General features: G+C 39.0%; 1 protein-coding gene and 1 long non-coding RNA gene across 11 annotated transcripts in view; one reads left to right on the top strand and one right to left on the bottom strand.

The window, feature by feature from the left end:
* Positions 1–1045: 1045 nt before the first annotated feature.
* LOC129475480 (uncharacterized) overlaps positions 1046–16653 on the bottom strand; it is a 69359-nt gene continuing 53751 nt past the window's right edge. The window contains exons 2-3 of the long non-coding RNA XR_008654802.2: positions 5556–5653; positions 1046–1168 (exon numbers count right to left, since the gene is read on the bottom strand). This is a non-coding gene — a long non-coding RNA (uncharacterized lncRNA). The remainder of the gene's footprint in view (positions 1169–5555; positions 5654–16653) is intronic.
* PHF6 (PHD finger protein 6) overlaps positions 8230–16653 on the top strand; it is a 57067-nt gene continuing 48643 nt past the window's right edge. For 2 of the 10 annotated variants that reach the window (XM_055267550.2, XM_055267549.2), the window contains exons 1-3: positions 8243–8440; positions 12545–12728; positions 12975–13076. In XM_055267550.2, the coding sequence (XP_055123525.1) occupies positions 12591–12728; positions 12975–13076 (240 nt within the window). In that variant the 5' untranslated portion in view covers positions 8243–8440; positions 12545–12590. Of the gene's footprint in view, positions 8652–12544; positions 12729–12974; positions 13077–16653 lie in introns of all 10 variants that reach the window. The other 8 variants (XM_063635025.1, XM_063635024.1, XM_063635029.1 and 5 more) reach the window with 6 other exon arrangements.

Raw genomic sequence — 16653 nt, forward strand, 5'->3', positions numbered from 1 at the left:
GTGATGAGTGTGAATGATTACCAAGAAGAGAGAAGAGAGGGCCTAAGATTAAGCTGCAATTGTTACTCTGTATGCACCCAATTTTTACTTGGATTAATGAAATAACTTGATTGTAAACTGGAACCTAAATTAGGATTTTAAATCACAAATATCTTAAAGATTTTGAAATGCAACAATTAGAAGAGATTTTCAGGTTTTCTCCTATTTTTCTCTTAGGGCTCATTTTTAGAGATAAGGTATGTTTCACGGTACAGTTTAGTGTCCGTTGATTATTTTGTTTCATTTTTATGTTGGTTATAGGTGACTATTGAGCGTGATAGTTCTACCTTTTTAGGTATTTATCAAATCCTCTTGTGTGCACAGCACCATGCTAGGTGCTATGAAGATGTACATAAGACATATATCTGTGCTTACTATTTGGAGGAAGAATTGTATATTAAACTTGAAAGAGTGCCGGGCACGGTTGCTCACGCCTGGAATCCCAGCACTTTGGGAGGCCAAGGCTGGTGGATCACCTAAAGTCAGGAGTTCAAGACCAGCCTGGCCAACAAGGTGAAACCCCATCTCTACTAAAAATACAAAAAATTAGCTGGGTGTGGTGGCAGGCGCCTGTAATCCCAGCTACTTGGGAGGCTGAGGCAGGAGAATTGCTTGAATCTGGGAGGCGGAGGTTGCAGTGAGATGAGATCGCGCCATTGCACTCTAGCCTGGGCAACAAGAGTGAAACTCTGTCTCAAAAAATAAAATAAAATAAAAATAAAAATAGAAAATATACTTGAAAGAGACTTTAAAGATCTTCTGGTCTTCCTTCATATTTTACAGAATATAAAAGCATGTCCCAGAAACAAGAAGTGACTTTCCAAGTTCAAAATGAAGTGATAGAAATCTGATTAGAAGCCAGGGCTCCCGATCTCTAGCCTAACTAAGTGCACTGCTCTTTTTATGAAATCATTTATTCATTCAACAAATATTTCTTGAGTGCCTACTGTGTGAATGTACTGCTGCAGGCAGTAGTTTTAAATCATGCTACTTTTTCATCTGCATTCACCTCTGGTGACTAATAGTTGTATTCATAGTGCTGGGGCATTCGGTAAGCAGAGTTGAGTGACAGCTGGGTGTGGCTTACAGCTGGATCATCCACTTTCAATTTATAATCACTTCTTAGTGCCTGAAGGAAGAGGAAATAAGTGGTGGATTAACATATGAAGCAATTAGAGAATAATATATGTTATACAATATATAATTAAGTGCTAAATTGCATGGCATGACTGTAAGTGCAACAGGGAGGAACAGGAGCCAAGGCTCAGAGTATGGACAACTATCTTAGATAGGACAAAATCTTCCAACAGTAGTAACCATCGGATCTCTCACATGTTCATCTGAGAAAGCTCAGCAAATATTTATTGGGCAGGCACTGTGCTAGGTGCCTAGGGATATAAAAAGAATAAGACATGGTCCCTTCTCCCAAAGATCTAGTGGGAGAGACAGATGAAATACTTTTAATTTAAATATAATACAGTAAATGATGAAATAGAGGTCTGGCCAGAGTGCTATGGAAGCAAAGAGGAGGGTAGCTTCACCTAATCAAAAGATAAGGTCAAGGCTTTTTGGACACTGACATGTGAACTGAATCTTCAAGGCCACTAGGTCTCAGCTAATCCAAGAAAGTTGCCAAGAGGAGTTCTAGGAAGCAAGAACAACATGAATAAAAAACAAAGACCTAGGCCGGGCGCGGTGGCTCAAGCCTGTAATCCCAGAACTTTGGGAGGCTGAGGTGGGTGGATTACGAGGTCAGGAGTTCGAGACCAGCCTGACCAACATGGTGAAACCCTGTCTTTACTAAAAAATACAAAAATTATCTGGGCGTGGTGGCAGGCGCCTGTAATCCCAGCTACTCGGGAGGCTGAGGCAGGAGAATCACTTGAACCTGGGAGGCAGAGGTTGCAGTGAGCCGAGATTGAGCCATTGCACTCCAGCCTGGACATCAGGGCGAGACTCCATCTCAAAACAAACAAACAACAACAACAACAAAAAAAACCCCGAAAAGAAACAAAGACCTTTTGTTTCCTATTCCCCTTATCAGGAAAACGAGACAATTAACTTAGCTATTCCTAAGTGAAATAAGATAAAAACCACTCGGTATCACTAATTATAAACTAGCTCTTGTAGCTAACTTTTATTGAGCTCTATGAGCCAGAAATTGTGCTAAGTTTTTCACACAATCCTCATAGAAATCCTTGAGAAAGGTACTCCTAGCATCCTTAGTTTACATATGAGACAATGAAGACACTGAGAAATTAACCCGAAACCAGGATTTGTGTCCAGGCCATTTGGTTCTTTGCCTCCCTGTCAGGATTATGTCCTATTGTGAATATTAGCTTCCCACAAATCTTATCCATATGGAATTACTCTACCTTTTAGATTTATTATTATAATATTTGGGAGTAGTGTAGATCTGTCTGATCATGTTACTCAACAACCAAAATAGGGCTGTTGGTTAAAGGAACAAAGGTTCTCAAGGTCACTGGAGACCCAGTGGCAAAGCTAGTTATTCCTGTGTGTCCTCACTAAAATATATGCCTAAAAATGATACTAATCAGAATGAAGTCTCTTGGACATTCCAATGTAACTGATGAGACAGCCATGTTATTTTTTTTTCTGTTTTCACTTTGATGGCTGCAGGTCAGCGGTTCTCATATATTTGTGTATATCACGATCTCACCTGGGGAGCTTGTTTTAAATATATAGTTGCTGGGCCCCATTTCACACATATGCCAGAGTTGCTGGGGTAGGAATTGGGCTGCTAAATTATAAACAAATTCGTGAAATGATTTCATTCCATTTCAGTTCCACTTCTCCTCATTCTTCATTAGATTCTCCTTCTCTCTCCAGGGCCTCACTTCAGTAGATATTTACAAAGTGCCTACTATGAACCAGGCACAGAGTTCTATGGGCTGAGGATAGAGCAGTGGACACGACAAAACAAAGCTCCTGCTCCGATAGAGCTTCATTCTAGTCAAGAGACAGATAATAAACACATGAACAAGTAAATAAAAGGCAGTAGGGCACAGTGATTAAGAGCTTGTGCTCTGGAGCTAAAACAAATGTAGCCCTGAAACATGGTCCTTCCTCTTCCTGGTTGTTTGACTTTGAGCAAGTTACTTAATTGCTCAACACTTTCTTCCTCTGTGAAATGGGACTAATAATATTCTCTGCTTCTCAGTGCTGTTGTAAGGATCTAATAAGATCATATACATAAAGCACTGAGTGCAGTGCCTGATACATTGTCTGCAGTCAGGGTTAACTCCTTTTGAAATGACTCATGATTGCACTAGTACTGTGAAGTTTAGTTACTTCTGCAATATTGTCATCAACATATTAAATTAAGTTCAGCTTCTGTGTTTATTCAGCACTCAATAAACAATGTTTTAGAGATGCTCCTGTGTCTCTAAAGCATTTCCCCTGCCACAGTTGCTAGTTTCCTGAGCTATGCCTATACCATACCCAGCCTCAAATTGCTAAACAAGGAAGAGGTATCAATAACAAAGTCCATCAGAGTCCTCAGCTCCTCAATTAGGTAGCTGAGTAGTTCCATAGGCTGGATAGAATTAAGAATGTTGACCGGGCACAGTGGCTCATGCCTGTAATACCAGCACTTTGGGAGCCCGAGGCGGGTGGATCACCTGAGGTCAGGAGTTCGAGACCACCCTGGCCAACGTGGTGAAACCCCGTCTCTACTAAAAATACAAAAATTAGCCAGGCATGGTGGCGGGCACCTGTAATCTCAGCTACTCAGGAGGCTGAGAGAGGAGAATGGCTTGAACCTGGGAGGCAGAAGTTGCAGTGAGCCGAGATCGTGCCATTGCACTCCAGCCTGGGCAACAAGAGCGAAACTCCGTCTCAAAAAAGAAAAAAAAAAAAAAAAGAATGTTATAAAGCCTCACCAATACAGTAAGTGAAAATTAAAAAATAAACAAAAACTAAGTAGACGCTGGGAACCAACACACTAGTAGGTAGATCAATCAGATGATATGACAGTTAAGGGATATATTTTAAAAAACCATCCTTCGTATTTGTTGGGACAAGAACATTCACAATCATCATTATCTCTCTTGTGTCTCATAACAACCTTGCAATTCTCATTTAATTGATGTGTAAATTAAAGCTAAGTGCAGCAAATAAATCGCCCAAGTAACCTCTGCTAGTTAGTGGCAGGCCAGTGATTAACACTCAGGACATCTGAATCTTATGCAGCATTTCATACAAATAAATAGCTTTTTTTCCCCCACAGAAACATTTAAAATGCTTAATCCATCCACTTGAAAAATAAAGAATAAAAAATACAAAATGTATTCCATATACAAAATGCAAATACATACTTCATTTTCTTTTTGTATTTGTCATGTTTGCAAGTTTACATTTGTTTATGTTATTATATGATTCAGGCCCATCTCCCCTACTACACCAAAATGAATCATATCAATTTTTATCTAACACATAGTAGGTGATCAGTATGTATTTAATGAATACATGAGTGATCTACTGGTGTTGATTATAGCCAGGAGGCCACATGTAGGTGAATTTAGTTGTTGGTTTAAGCAGGAGCAGAAATGCTAGCGGTATCTTATACGGAAACACTGAAAAGGGGCAAAGGAGTCACTTCCTAGTTGCTGAAGAGAATGATTTGCATGTACTGGAGTTGGTGATTTGAAGTCAAGAGCAGGGCTGATCTAAGCAGAGCAGATGCAGTTGCTAAGCATTGGTTTACAGGGTGGTGAAAGTCAAGGGGCTGTCTGAATTCCAAAAAAAAAAAAAAAAAAAAGGGCGGGGGCAGTGCCAAAAATTCTGCACGTATAACAAGCTCTCCAGGTAATTCTCACTTCCAAAGTTTAAGAACTACTGGGCCTGGAAGGTCTAAGACTGTATCTGGGGGAAGAGTCAGCCTTATATTAATATTATAAAGTAAGAAGAAGAGAAACCTATGAAAGAAAAAAAGAGCAGCCAGAGAGCCAGAGTCAGGGCATTGTTGTTATGAGTCAAGGGAGGTGAAAGTTTAAGAACAAGTAGATGGCCAAAAATGTCAAATGTAACAGAGATTTCAAGAATGAAGACAGACCAGCCTAGGCAACATGGCGAAACCCCATCTCTACAAAAAAAAAAGTACAAAACTTAGCTGGGCGTGGTGTTGCGCCCCTTAGTCCCAGCTATTCAGGAGGCTGAGGTGGGAGGATCACCTGAGCTCAGGAGGTCAAAGCTTCAGTGAGCTGTGATTATGCCACTGCATTCCAACCTACAGAGCGAGACCTTGTCTCAATTAAAAAAAAAAAGTGAAGATAGAGAAAAGCTGTTGAATTTGGCAAAAAGATCAACTGTGGCCTTGGAGTATATTTTTTGTAAATGATAAAATACAGATTTTTCTGGGCCCTGACCTGTCCTTCAAGACTCAACTAAAAACATTGCCTCCCAGTGATATATTTCTTGGACTGAGTCCACCAATCCCTGTGGTAGATAATTCTATTATAGCAGTTCACCTATTATACTAAAATTCTGCTCACCTGTTTTTCTTCCTGATTAGACTGAGAATTTATTGAAGGCAGAAGCTGTGCCTTTTTTTTTCATCTCTTTCTCCACCTCCGACCAGCTTTATTGAGATCTAATGGACAAATAAGAATTGTACATATTTAATGTATACAATTTGGTGTTTTGATAAGAAGCCATATCTTGTTCCTTTACAAATCTCCAGGGTCTGGCATAATACCTGGCATACAGAAGATGTCTGTAAATGCCTGCTGAATGAATGATTGGAGAGCAATTGGAGGCAAAGGAGCAACTGCAGTCTGGCAGTGAAAGTAAATGAATCCCATAGTTTGAAGGCAAATGAGAGCAGGGAAGTAGATGCTGCTGGAGCAGGTAATAAGCAGGGAATCAGATCCTCCAGAGCATGGAAAAGATGTAATTAAAAGCACAGCTTTGAAAAGCTTTAGAAAGCAAGAGGGACAGCTCTTAGTGAGTCTTGAAGGCAGCATGAGAGGGTAGGTGTATAAGATAAAGTAGCTTACCTCAGATGGCCCTTTGCTAAATAAGTCATAAAGTTAATGCCTTTGCTGAGAATGAGGTGGAAAAAGTGAGATCTGGAGCCTGAAGAAAAAAACTGGAAGAGTGTTGGCGAGAGTGTATTGGTGAATCAGTAAGAGATGAGTAGATCTCATGCTATATCCCCAGGCATTAAGGGCATGTTATCACAATCCGATTCCTTTCTGTAGGCCTTGAAATAACAGGCTGCATCTATCAGCCATGCTAATTGGGACTGGCTACCAGACTTGGGGCCTGGAAGTAACTGGAGCCACTGATATCTCCCTCTCCTGAACTCTCTCTGCACTTCCTTTCCAACTTTTAAGGCACTCAGTGCAGTTTATCTCCTATTGTAACGATTTATCTTTTTCTTGGTAGACTGTAAACAACTGAAGGCAAGGGCTGTGTCTTAGTTACTGTTGTGTTGTACCTCAGCATAGTGCTTTGTACATAATAGGCAGAAGATGTCTGTACCAGCCACAGTCTGTAATACAGCATTTATCACATCATACTGTATATGTTTGCTTGCTGTCTCTTCTTTTTGACCATGAGCTCAAGGGCAGGGATTGAGTTGTATTGATCTAGGTCTCCATTGTGTTTGGAACTTAGTAGTTTTGCAAGTGTTTATTGAATCAAAGTTTGTTGAAATGAATGCATAGATGAAATAATGAATAAAAGATAGCAAAATGTGGGGATTTAGAGGGAAACTTAAAAAGATGGCATACTGCATAGGCATTGCATTTTGTCAGTTACACAATCATCTGTCTCATCCTGGCATCAGTAAGTGTGTAAAGCTGGTAAAAAATGATTCTGGGGAACCTATCTTCATATACACCATAAATGTTTGGAATACACATTCTGGATCTTCTTATGCAAATCTTTAGCCACTCCCTTTCACAGCATAGGGCCTTGGGTTAAAGGGCTAAGGGTTCCTTGCAGCTAAATGGCTGATTTGTCCACCCTTATTAGGTACCTATTTGAAGAGTTCAACGTCACACCACCATGGTCACTGTTTGCTTGGGAAATTACACTTTAAAGTTGACATTGCAGAGAAAAGTAAAAAGATTGACGAAACAGTATAGAAACAGCATTGGATCAAGACAGTGGAAATCCACCGCCACTACAGGAAAAATGGCTCTTGAAGAGCATCTTTAAATTTTCACTGTTTAAGGCTTTTTGTTGTTGTTGTTAAAGTCTGTGAAGCCCATAGAAAATAACAAAAGCTAACACTTACATAGGGCATACTATGTGCCTAGGCATTATTCTGTGTGATTTACATATATTATCTCATTTCTCACAACTACCTTTTGAGATGAATACTATTATGATCTCCATTTTGGACAGGATGAAACTGAGGGACTGAGAGGTAATACAAAGCGATCAAGGTCATACAGCTAGAAGTGGCGGAGCTGGAATTCAAACCCAAGCATGGCTCCAATACACCAAAGAGGAAAGCACTCGTCTAGGTGTCTGGTTTACATGTGTAGATTATAAAGAAAATCACCTTATCTTTTCTGATTGTGATAATCCCAGCATTTATGGAGAGTCTGTTTTATGCCAGGGACGCTAATAACACGCTTTAGTTGCATTATTTCATTTCTTCCTTACCACAAACCCGTGAGGCACTATTTTTATCCCCATTTTAAAGACCAAAAAAAAAAAAAAAGTATAGAGGTTAAAACGATTTGCCCAAGGATTGAAATGCAGGCAGGCTGACTCCACTACAAGCTTCTCAGTCATTCCTGGCAATAAAACGAACGGAGGACCTCAAAGAGATGCCACGAGAGTACAATGAAATAATGGATGTGAAAAGGCCTCGGCGAACAAGTGCAAGGGATAAGGCCTGTCTGCGTGAATCACTGTTGTGAACTGGTTACCCAGGGCCCCTGTCCAACGGTTTCCGTCCCAATCCTGCCCCTTCTCCGCCCAGCCCACAGCTATATCTTTGAATCTCTTTCTCTATCTCCTCGGATCCTGCCCCCAAACGCTCGGCGGAGCGGCGGAGCGGCGGAGCGGCGGAGCGGAGAATAGAAGGTCCGCGCGCGAACAGGAGGCGGGGCCTGCCGCCTTCAGCCGTACAGGGGGTGGTTTCTGCACATGCGCTGTGGCTCTGCGGCTTCAACTGCCCCCTCTCTGCGGCCAATCAGGGCCCGCGGCGCGCTCGGGACGTATAAACGCTCTGTGGGTCGCGTGCGTGCGAGGGGGGCGACGTAAGGGCGCTCCGCGAGCCCGTCTCTCCTCGAATGAAAGGAAACAACCTCCGGCGACAGAGCCCCGCTCTCAGGCACTGCTGGAGAACCGAGACCGACTTCTTTCTCTTTACCCTCATTGGCGCTTCTCTCCTGCAGTCCGCCTCTGGGCCCTGCCGGTGAGTCCCCACGGAACCTTGGGGCCCCCCATTCTCTGCCCGGCGGGAGAAGACAAGGAGGATGGCGGTGGCCAGGCCGCCGCCCCTGCCCGTTGTTAAAGGGGACTCTTGGTGGTCTCGCTTTATTGTCAGGGACCCCAGAAGCGCCGCTCACTGTAGGCGCTTGGCGGAGAGGCTGCTGAGAAAGTGCTTTGGAGGTGCAGAAGGAGAGGTTAGGCTTACGCCTAGACTTCGGGGGAGGGGGCGCAACATTTGAGGAGGGAAAAAACTGGGAATTTTTAGTTTTTGCCATTGCTTAGAACATATTTGGGAAGGAGGGAGACTCCCAGTTTGGGAAGAGTAAGAGGAAGAATTGTTCGGATGGCGAGAGAGAGCCTTACGGAATGAGGAAAAACTCCGGGGTGGGGGGAATTAGGGGTGAAACTGAGGTATAAGGGGAAGCTTACAACGAAGACTGTGAGAGAGCTAACTCTTGGGGGAGGGGGCATAAAGAAAGTGGTAGGATGATATTTTCCTGGATTCGGGAGGATTGGAAAAGGACGATTAGGGGGCCCTGACTTTACGACGGAAAGGAACCTGCTGAAGTGTTTTAGAGGAAGATAGTTTTGTGACTTTAGCGCTTGATTAGAGGGAGATCTTGGAGTCTAGTGTGTATTGGGGGAATAAATAACGGAGAGGATCCGGTACTTTATGTGTACCGTCTTTCATTATATGGATGAACACCACGGTATTCTTTTCCAATTTCCATTCGTTTTGATATTCTGCGTGGAAGTTAAAAAATCGTTTGTTTTTAGAAAATCTTTTATTTTCATCGCCTTACTACGTAATGTCATGTCTTATTTATACTGTTCAAATTCTTTCTCTACCCTTGGGTTTGAAACAACTGGAAAATTCCTTTAGTTTCCTTTTGAATAACCGCAAAAAGCAGTGCGAAGCATGTAATAATATCGTGCAACCAAATTCAGGTGCCCTTCCGGTACATCTTATTCGTTTATTTCTGTCCACTGTAACTTTCCTGTTAGAAATACTGCTTCTTTGGGGAATCACGTTTGTTATCTATTTTGATTTGTATATTTCAGCTTGCTTTCGCGTGGAATGTTTTAATCTTCCGGAACTGCAGTTTTTGTTGTTTTGTTTGTTTTTCTGTGAAAATGCTTTTTCAAATACCAGGCATTGATGAGCTCTGGAGTTGGTTCTTGAATGCTCTCTCTGATGTTTCAGGTTATTTCTACCTTGGTGCTTCGCAGCATCTTGGAAAATCAGAAATGCATTGATTGCTTCAGCTTAACTAATCTAGCTTTTATTTTTTTTCCAGGCATTTAAATTATGTATTTCACGCTGTTATTGTTGACTCTTTATTTCTGCTTTGTAGTATTTTCCATAATGCGATGTTTCTTTTAAAGAAAAGGCTTCATTGTTGTGTGAAAGCATCAAACTTTGATCTCCGCATGGCCTGAAAAACCTTTTAGACTAAAATTAAAATGCCATATGGCTGTGGATCATTATGAACCCCTTAGTATTGGTCCTTGGAATGCCCTTATTCTACTTAAGTAGAGACCACAAATGTGACAACATTAGATAAAAATCTGTACTTTTATGATAAAGACATTTTTGCTAGGAGTCATTGTTTCCATGATGTTCTCCACTTCATGTTTTACAAGGAGACTAAAAAAATTACCAAGATATGCGCAGATGTATTATTTGAATTTTAGTGGAAAAATCCATTTAGTCATTGCACATTGGGGAAAGTTTTTAATTGGTTTGGTGCACTTTTTTTGTGGCTCTTCTTACTTTACAAATTAAATTTAAGCTGATTACAGAAAAAATACTAGAATATTTTTGAATGCAAAATAAAGTGTACCTTTTTTCTCTTTTAGATTTTGGGGTCTTTGATATCTAGAAAAGCAGGCTCTCAAAATTAGGATGAGAAATTAGCCTGTTTATAAATTGGAAGAGGCAGAATTAAATATAGATAGAATTTTGGGGATGCCATTTCGGAATTAATTTTAAGAATATGAAGTGATTTTTTCCATTCTAGAAATTTTCTTTATCTTAAGCCAGCTTTATAGCCAGTGCTAGGATTGTATGGAAATTACACATTAAAGATGTCTGTACGGGATTTGATTTATACTGTGCCATCCTTTCAACTGGTCAGGATGACCGGGAGTAATGCTGAATAAATTATTATGGTGATTTCAGAGTGCCTACTATTCATTGCATAGTAGTAAAGAAACTAATTTAGAATTCAAATATAATAGCAAATTCTGATGCTATTTATGGATTTTGGTATTTTGCATAGTTAATTCTAAAAATTTGGGCAGGTATACTCTTGATAAAGCAACCGAACACATACTTGCCTGAGCAAATGCAAACACACTTCCCTTTTGTTTCTTTTGTTTCTCTGTTATGTCCTTTTTTTTTTCTTTAATCCTAAAAGTATTTGCTGCCTGTTTTCAATCAGTTTCACGGTTTATAGCCAGTGCTGTGAATACAATACTATGGTAAAGTATCCGTTGCCATTTGGAAGACCGAGATATTTAAAATTATAGATAGCATTAAGAGTTTATTAAACCTATCAAAGCAGAGACTGTCAGGGCCTTTGAAGTTGTGTTAAAAAGAAAATTCTAGACATAAATGGATGAGAAGACATGTTTTCTTTGTGGCTTCAGGTTAAATTTTGATTAAGTATCTGAATTTTATATTGAAAAGCACTGAATAGTTTGTAGATATTACCTTCCTAGCATACAGCTGCTACTGTTCTTGTTGGTGAACGAGTGCTTCTCAGCTGCAATATAGTGTTAGACAATTTTTTTTCAACATAGTATTATGAAGCTGTTCAAATGTATAGACAAATTGAAAGAATTTAGTAAATTAATTTTAAGACAAAAGTTTGAGATTTTTCTTGATTGTGACGTGTGTTGTGGCAACCTGGATCTTGAACTGCTTAGTCCTGTTGATTTGGGAAAACTATACAAATCAAGTAACTGGTTTTAAATTTCTTCTGAAGAATCCATATTAAGATTGATTATCTAAATCTGAAACCTTTCATGTTAGAGTTTTCCTTCCCTTTTTTTTGACTATACCGTACTACCTATAATTAAAATGTGACCAAATTTAAGGCTCATTCAGAAAAAAATTTCTTCCTTTACACAATATTACTAATTTAAGTATGGAAGTTACTACATTTAGAAGACCACTATCAGTCTGTGACTTTAATTGATAAGCAGGCTTGGAGTAAATCTTAGTCATATGATATGGTGGTTTTATAAATAATTGGGTCTTAAAGTCTGCATTTTTAAATAGACTGTCAGAAGCCTTTTTATTTACTTGAAAATGGAATAGAATAGCAAAAATTAATTTATTAAAGACATATTCCTGATTTTTTTAAACTCAGAAATAATTTTTAAAGTGCACCAAAGTCATAGTTAGTTAAATTCATTTTACTTTTATTGTTTTATCAATATGTGAACTTTAAGAAATTGTTCAATTACAGAATTCTGTTCCCACGGAGTATTCTAAAGTTTCCTTAGTAGCTTTTACCCTGTTCTTAAGAGGTATAATTCTTTATCGCCTTGAAAGGACACCTAGCTACACATGAAAATATTTTACATTAATTATGCCAGCAGGGGATAATTTAATATTATACATTGTACATTTTTATCCACACAGAAATAGTGTCAGTTAATTCATATATCCTCCAATTTGGGAGCAGTTTGATTTTTCTCAATTACTCTAAACTTCATTTAGCTGTCTGTTATCTGTCTATCTGTCTATCTGTATTTATTACAGAGGCATCTTAGGTTTTAATGTTAATTTATGTGTACTAAATAACCATTTAAAAATGTATGTATTAAAACTTATGTCAAACATTAAACAACTTACATGAATATGTATAAACTGATTTTAAAACAAAATGAACTTTGTTACCTTTCTTATTCTCTGTAGCATTTCTTGGGGCTTAGAGTGGCTTAATTTGTCTATACTAAATAAACATTTAAAAATGTGTATATTAAAACCTAGGTCAAATTTTTAACAACTTTCATGAATATGTATAAACTGATTTTAAAATAAAATTAACATTGTCACCCTTCTTATTCTCCGTAGCATTTCTTGAGGCTTAAAGTGGCATTCTAAAGGCAATTTAAAAATCATGTCAAGCTCAGTTGAACAGAAAAAAGGGCCTACAAGACAGCGCAAATGTGGCTTTTGTAAGTCAAATAGAGACAAGGAATGTGGACAGTTACTAATATCTGAAAACCAGAAGGTGGCAGCGCACCATAAGTGCATGGTAAGTATACCGGCAGCAACAGAGACCTTGAAACGATTCATGAGACTCTTAATAACACATGAATGTTCCTGAATATTAAAAAAACCAAAAACCAAAAAAAACTCAGTTAAATTTTAAGAAATGGTTTATCACTAATGCTATGCCATTTTTAGTAGAAAATTACCATTTAAATTTAACCTCTTATTTACTGTTTTACTGTAATTAATTTATATATGAACCTTAATTTTTTTTAAATGTAATTTATAGCTCTTTTCATCTGCTTTGGTATCATCACACTCTGATAATGAAAGTCTTGGTGGATTTTCTATTGAAGATGTCCAAAAGGAAATTAAAAGAGGCACGAAGCTGGTAAGTTGGTATTTCTGCCTCTTGAGAATAAAAATTATTTAAACTCATTAAAGAGGAAATTGCTTATTTTAGAGTGTATTGCATTATTAACTGAGTATAATTTTAAATTGCAGGCTTTTTTTTTTTTTTTTTTTTTTGTCTGAGCCAGCAAAATCCAAGGCCGGGTTTATCTTATTTACCACTCAACAAAAAAAGGAATGAGTCAATATTTATACTATTCAATTTTTTTTGCTTTTCAAAGAGAATTAAAATCTTTTTGGAGGCTGTTTACTTAGAAAACAGTTTGGTTAATTTGAGTATATATTGTGTTAAAGTCTTCATTCAAGTTTATTTTTCATAATTCTGTATGTTTTCATCTCCATCATAAAGTTATGGTCATTACAAATGAACGTGACAGTAGCCTCTCAACAGGAAAATGTTAATACTTGCTGAACAAAGTATTTTACTGTAGTTCAGCTGTATAACACAACATTTATGACTTTAGATAACTTTCAGTGAATTTCACAGGAGCTTTTCTGAAGCTGCATTACAGTAATGTTCCTGTAGTTGTCTTCACTACCAATAACCATATTAGTAAGATATTACGTTGCTCTGCTGGAATAGTAGTGTCATCTCAGTTGGTACTTATGACACATTATGGTTTACTTTGAGACAATTTTTTTTTGTCTTTTTTGTTTCCTTCCTTTTTGTGGAGAACGGGCTCTCGCTATATTGCCCAGGCAGGTCTTGAACTCCTGGGCACAAGCTGTCCTCCCGCCTCTGCCTCCCTGAGAGCTGGGATTATAGGCGTGAGCCACCGTGCCCGGGTACTTTGAAACAATTAATGGGAAGATTTATTTTTATTTTTCTCATTTGAACACTTTATTAAAATTACATCCATAAATGCACCTTTAATAGCTTTGCTATCCAGTTTCACTTTTTAAAAGATGGGTTTTGCCAAACATATAACTGTGTTTGTGGTTACTAAATAAACTCTTATTTCACAGAGACTCTGAGATGGTAGTTTTTGGATGAAATGGTAATGGGAAGGGGGGGGCTATCATTTTGATGAGCAGGAATAATATGTTTTGAAAAGTAGTCTTCTATTAATCGTTTTACATAAAAAGCAATATGAAGAAATATGGGTTCAAAAATGACATTTGGGATTTGCTTTAGGATAGTCTCAAATCCTAATATCAGTATTAGTACAAATGAGAATTCAGAGGTCAAACCATTTCTGTTGTAGTGAGACCTTAAGTGTGAAAATGTTTATCTTCCCCATCCCAAAAACTATAGATAGTAATAGAAAGCTCTGGGGTTTTTTTTTTCCTTTTCCTTTTTCTTTTCTTTTTTCTTTTTTTTTTTTTTTTTTTTTTTTGAGACAGAGTTTCACTCTCGTTGCCCAGGCTGGAGTGCAGTGGCACAGTCTCGGCTCACAGTAACCTGTCTCCTGGGTTCAAGTGATTCTCCTGCCTCAGCCTCCCAAGTAACTGGGATTACAGGCATGCACCACCATGTCTGGCGAATTTTGTGTTTTTAGTAGAGACGGTGTTTCACCATGTTGGTCAGGCTGGTCTTGAACTCCAGACCTCAGGTGATTTGCCCACTTTGGCCTCCCAAAGTACTAGGATTATAGGTGTGAGCCACCACGCCCAGCCTAGAAAGTCCTGTTTTTTAAATGTGAATTTTACTTGGTGGTTTTAGGTTTCTTCACGTTACTGTGCTGATTTCTGAGAACCATAGCACTATGTTTTTATTTCCTAGTCCTTAAAATAAATGCAGATATAAAAAAGAATGATACTTACTTGAAAGTGATTGTGCTGTAAACCTTATTACCCCTTTATTTATTGCTTGACATTATGAATATCCCTGGAAAATATTTCTGTATCCTGACTTGTTAGCATTTTGTCACTTGACACAGCTCGTATAGTCAGAACAAAAGCAGTTTTGGTCCCTAATGTTGAAACATTATTAACAAATGCAATGCCTAGTGTTACACTATGTGAAGCGACAGCATACATCTGTCAGTGTAGCCAAGTTCAGTGGAGATTTAATTTATTTGGGGCTTTTTTTTTTTTTTTTTGACAGAGTCTCGCTCTGTCGCCCAGGCTGGAGTGCAGTGGCGCCATCTTGGCTCACTGCAAGCTCCACCTCCCGGGTTCACACCATTCTCCTGCCTCAGCCTCCCAAGTAGCTGGGGCTACAGGCGCCCGCCACTGCATCTGGCTAATTTTTTGCATTTTTAGTAGAGATGGGGTTTCACTGTGTTAGCCAGGATGGTCTTGATCTCCTGACCTCGTGATCTGCCCGCCTCGGCCTCCCAAAGTGCTGGGATTACAGGCATGAGCCACCACGTCCGGCCTTGGACCTATTTGTTAAAGCATCAGAACTTTGTATGAGTTTTACTATTATAAATTGTTTTGATTAATTTTTAGTGTTATAGTGTAGGGAGATAATTTTTTCCCCAAGTGTAGTGTGTTATAAATAACGAAACTTGTTCCTTGATCTAGGGAATGGAACGATACTGGGAAATGAGAACACAAGCTTTAGTAACAGACTTGAGTTTGAATCCCAGCTCTGTCATTTACTAGTTAGGTGATCCTGAGTAAGTTATTTACTTCTCCAGGCCATGTTTTCCTCACCTGCAAAAGGGGATAGATAATGACAGTACTTGCCTCCCAGAATTATTGCCAGAATTAAAAGAGGAAGTATATAGGATTTAAGGTGGTGCTGGGCACATGGTTAGGACTTGACAAATAGTAGCCGCCACTTATTGTTTTTGTTTGTTTTTGTTTTTGAGATGGAGTCTTGCTCTGTTGCCCAGGCTGGAATGCAGTGGTGTGATCTCGGCTCACTGCAGCCTCCACTGGGTTCAAGCAATTCTGCCTCAGCTTCCCGAGTAGCTGGGACTACAGGTGTGTGCCACCATGCCTGGCTAATTTTTATTTTTATTTTTTATTTTTAGTAGAGACAGGGTTTTGCCACGTTGGCCAAGCTGGTCTTGAACTCCTCACTTCAGACCATCTGTCCGCCTCGGCCTCCCAAAGTGCTGGGATTCCAGGCGTGAGCACTGAGGAATAGTGGCAGAAGGGAAGAACTTTTGCTCTGTTTCCTTCCCTTAGAATGTCACAGTTTAAACAACTTATATAGGGGATAGGAGTGTAACATTTATACGTTTAGGTTTGAAATAATTTTTGAAACTCCTTTTAGCTTTCAGTTTTGCTTCTTTCATTATATCATTTTTACATGATGTGCTATCAGGTAACCAAAATTCTATATTTAAGTTTGATTTTCTACTATTCCCTGTGTCAATTTGTCTAAGCAATAAAAGGGCTATGAATCAAATAGGAGGGGGGAAGAAAGAGTGAAGAGCTTTATGTAACTAGATAAACTGCATATAAACTAGGTAATCAGCTTCCCTAATTGACTTTTTTTTTTTTTGAGATGGAGTTTCGTTCTTGTTGCCCAGGCTGGAGTGCAATGGCGCGATCTCGGCTCACTGCAGCCTCTGCTTCCTAGGTACAAGCGATTCTCCTGTCTCAGCCTCCTAAGTAGCTCAGATTACAGGCATGCGCCACCATGCCCAGCTAATTTTTTT

Source organism: Symphalangus syndactylus, chromosome X (assembly GCF_028878055.3).
Source record: "Symphalangus syndactylus isolate Jambi chromosome X, NHGRI_mSymSyn1-v2.1_pri, whole genome shotgun sequence".
Lineage (NCBI taxonomy): Eukaryota > Metazoa > Chordata > Mammalia > Primates > Hylobatidae > Symphalangus > Symphalangus syndactylus.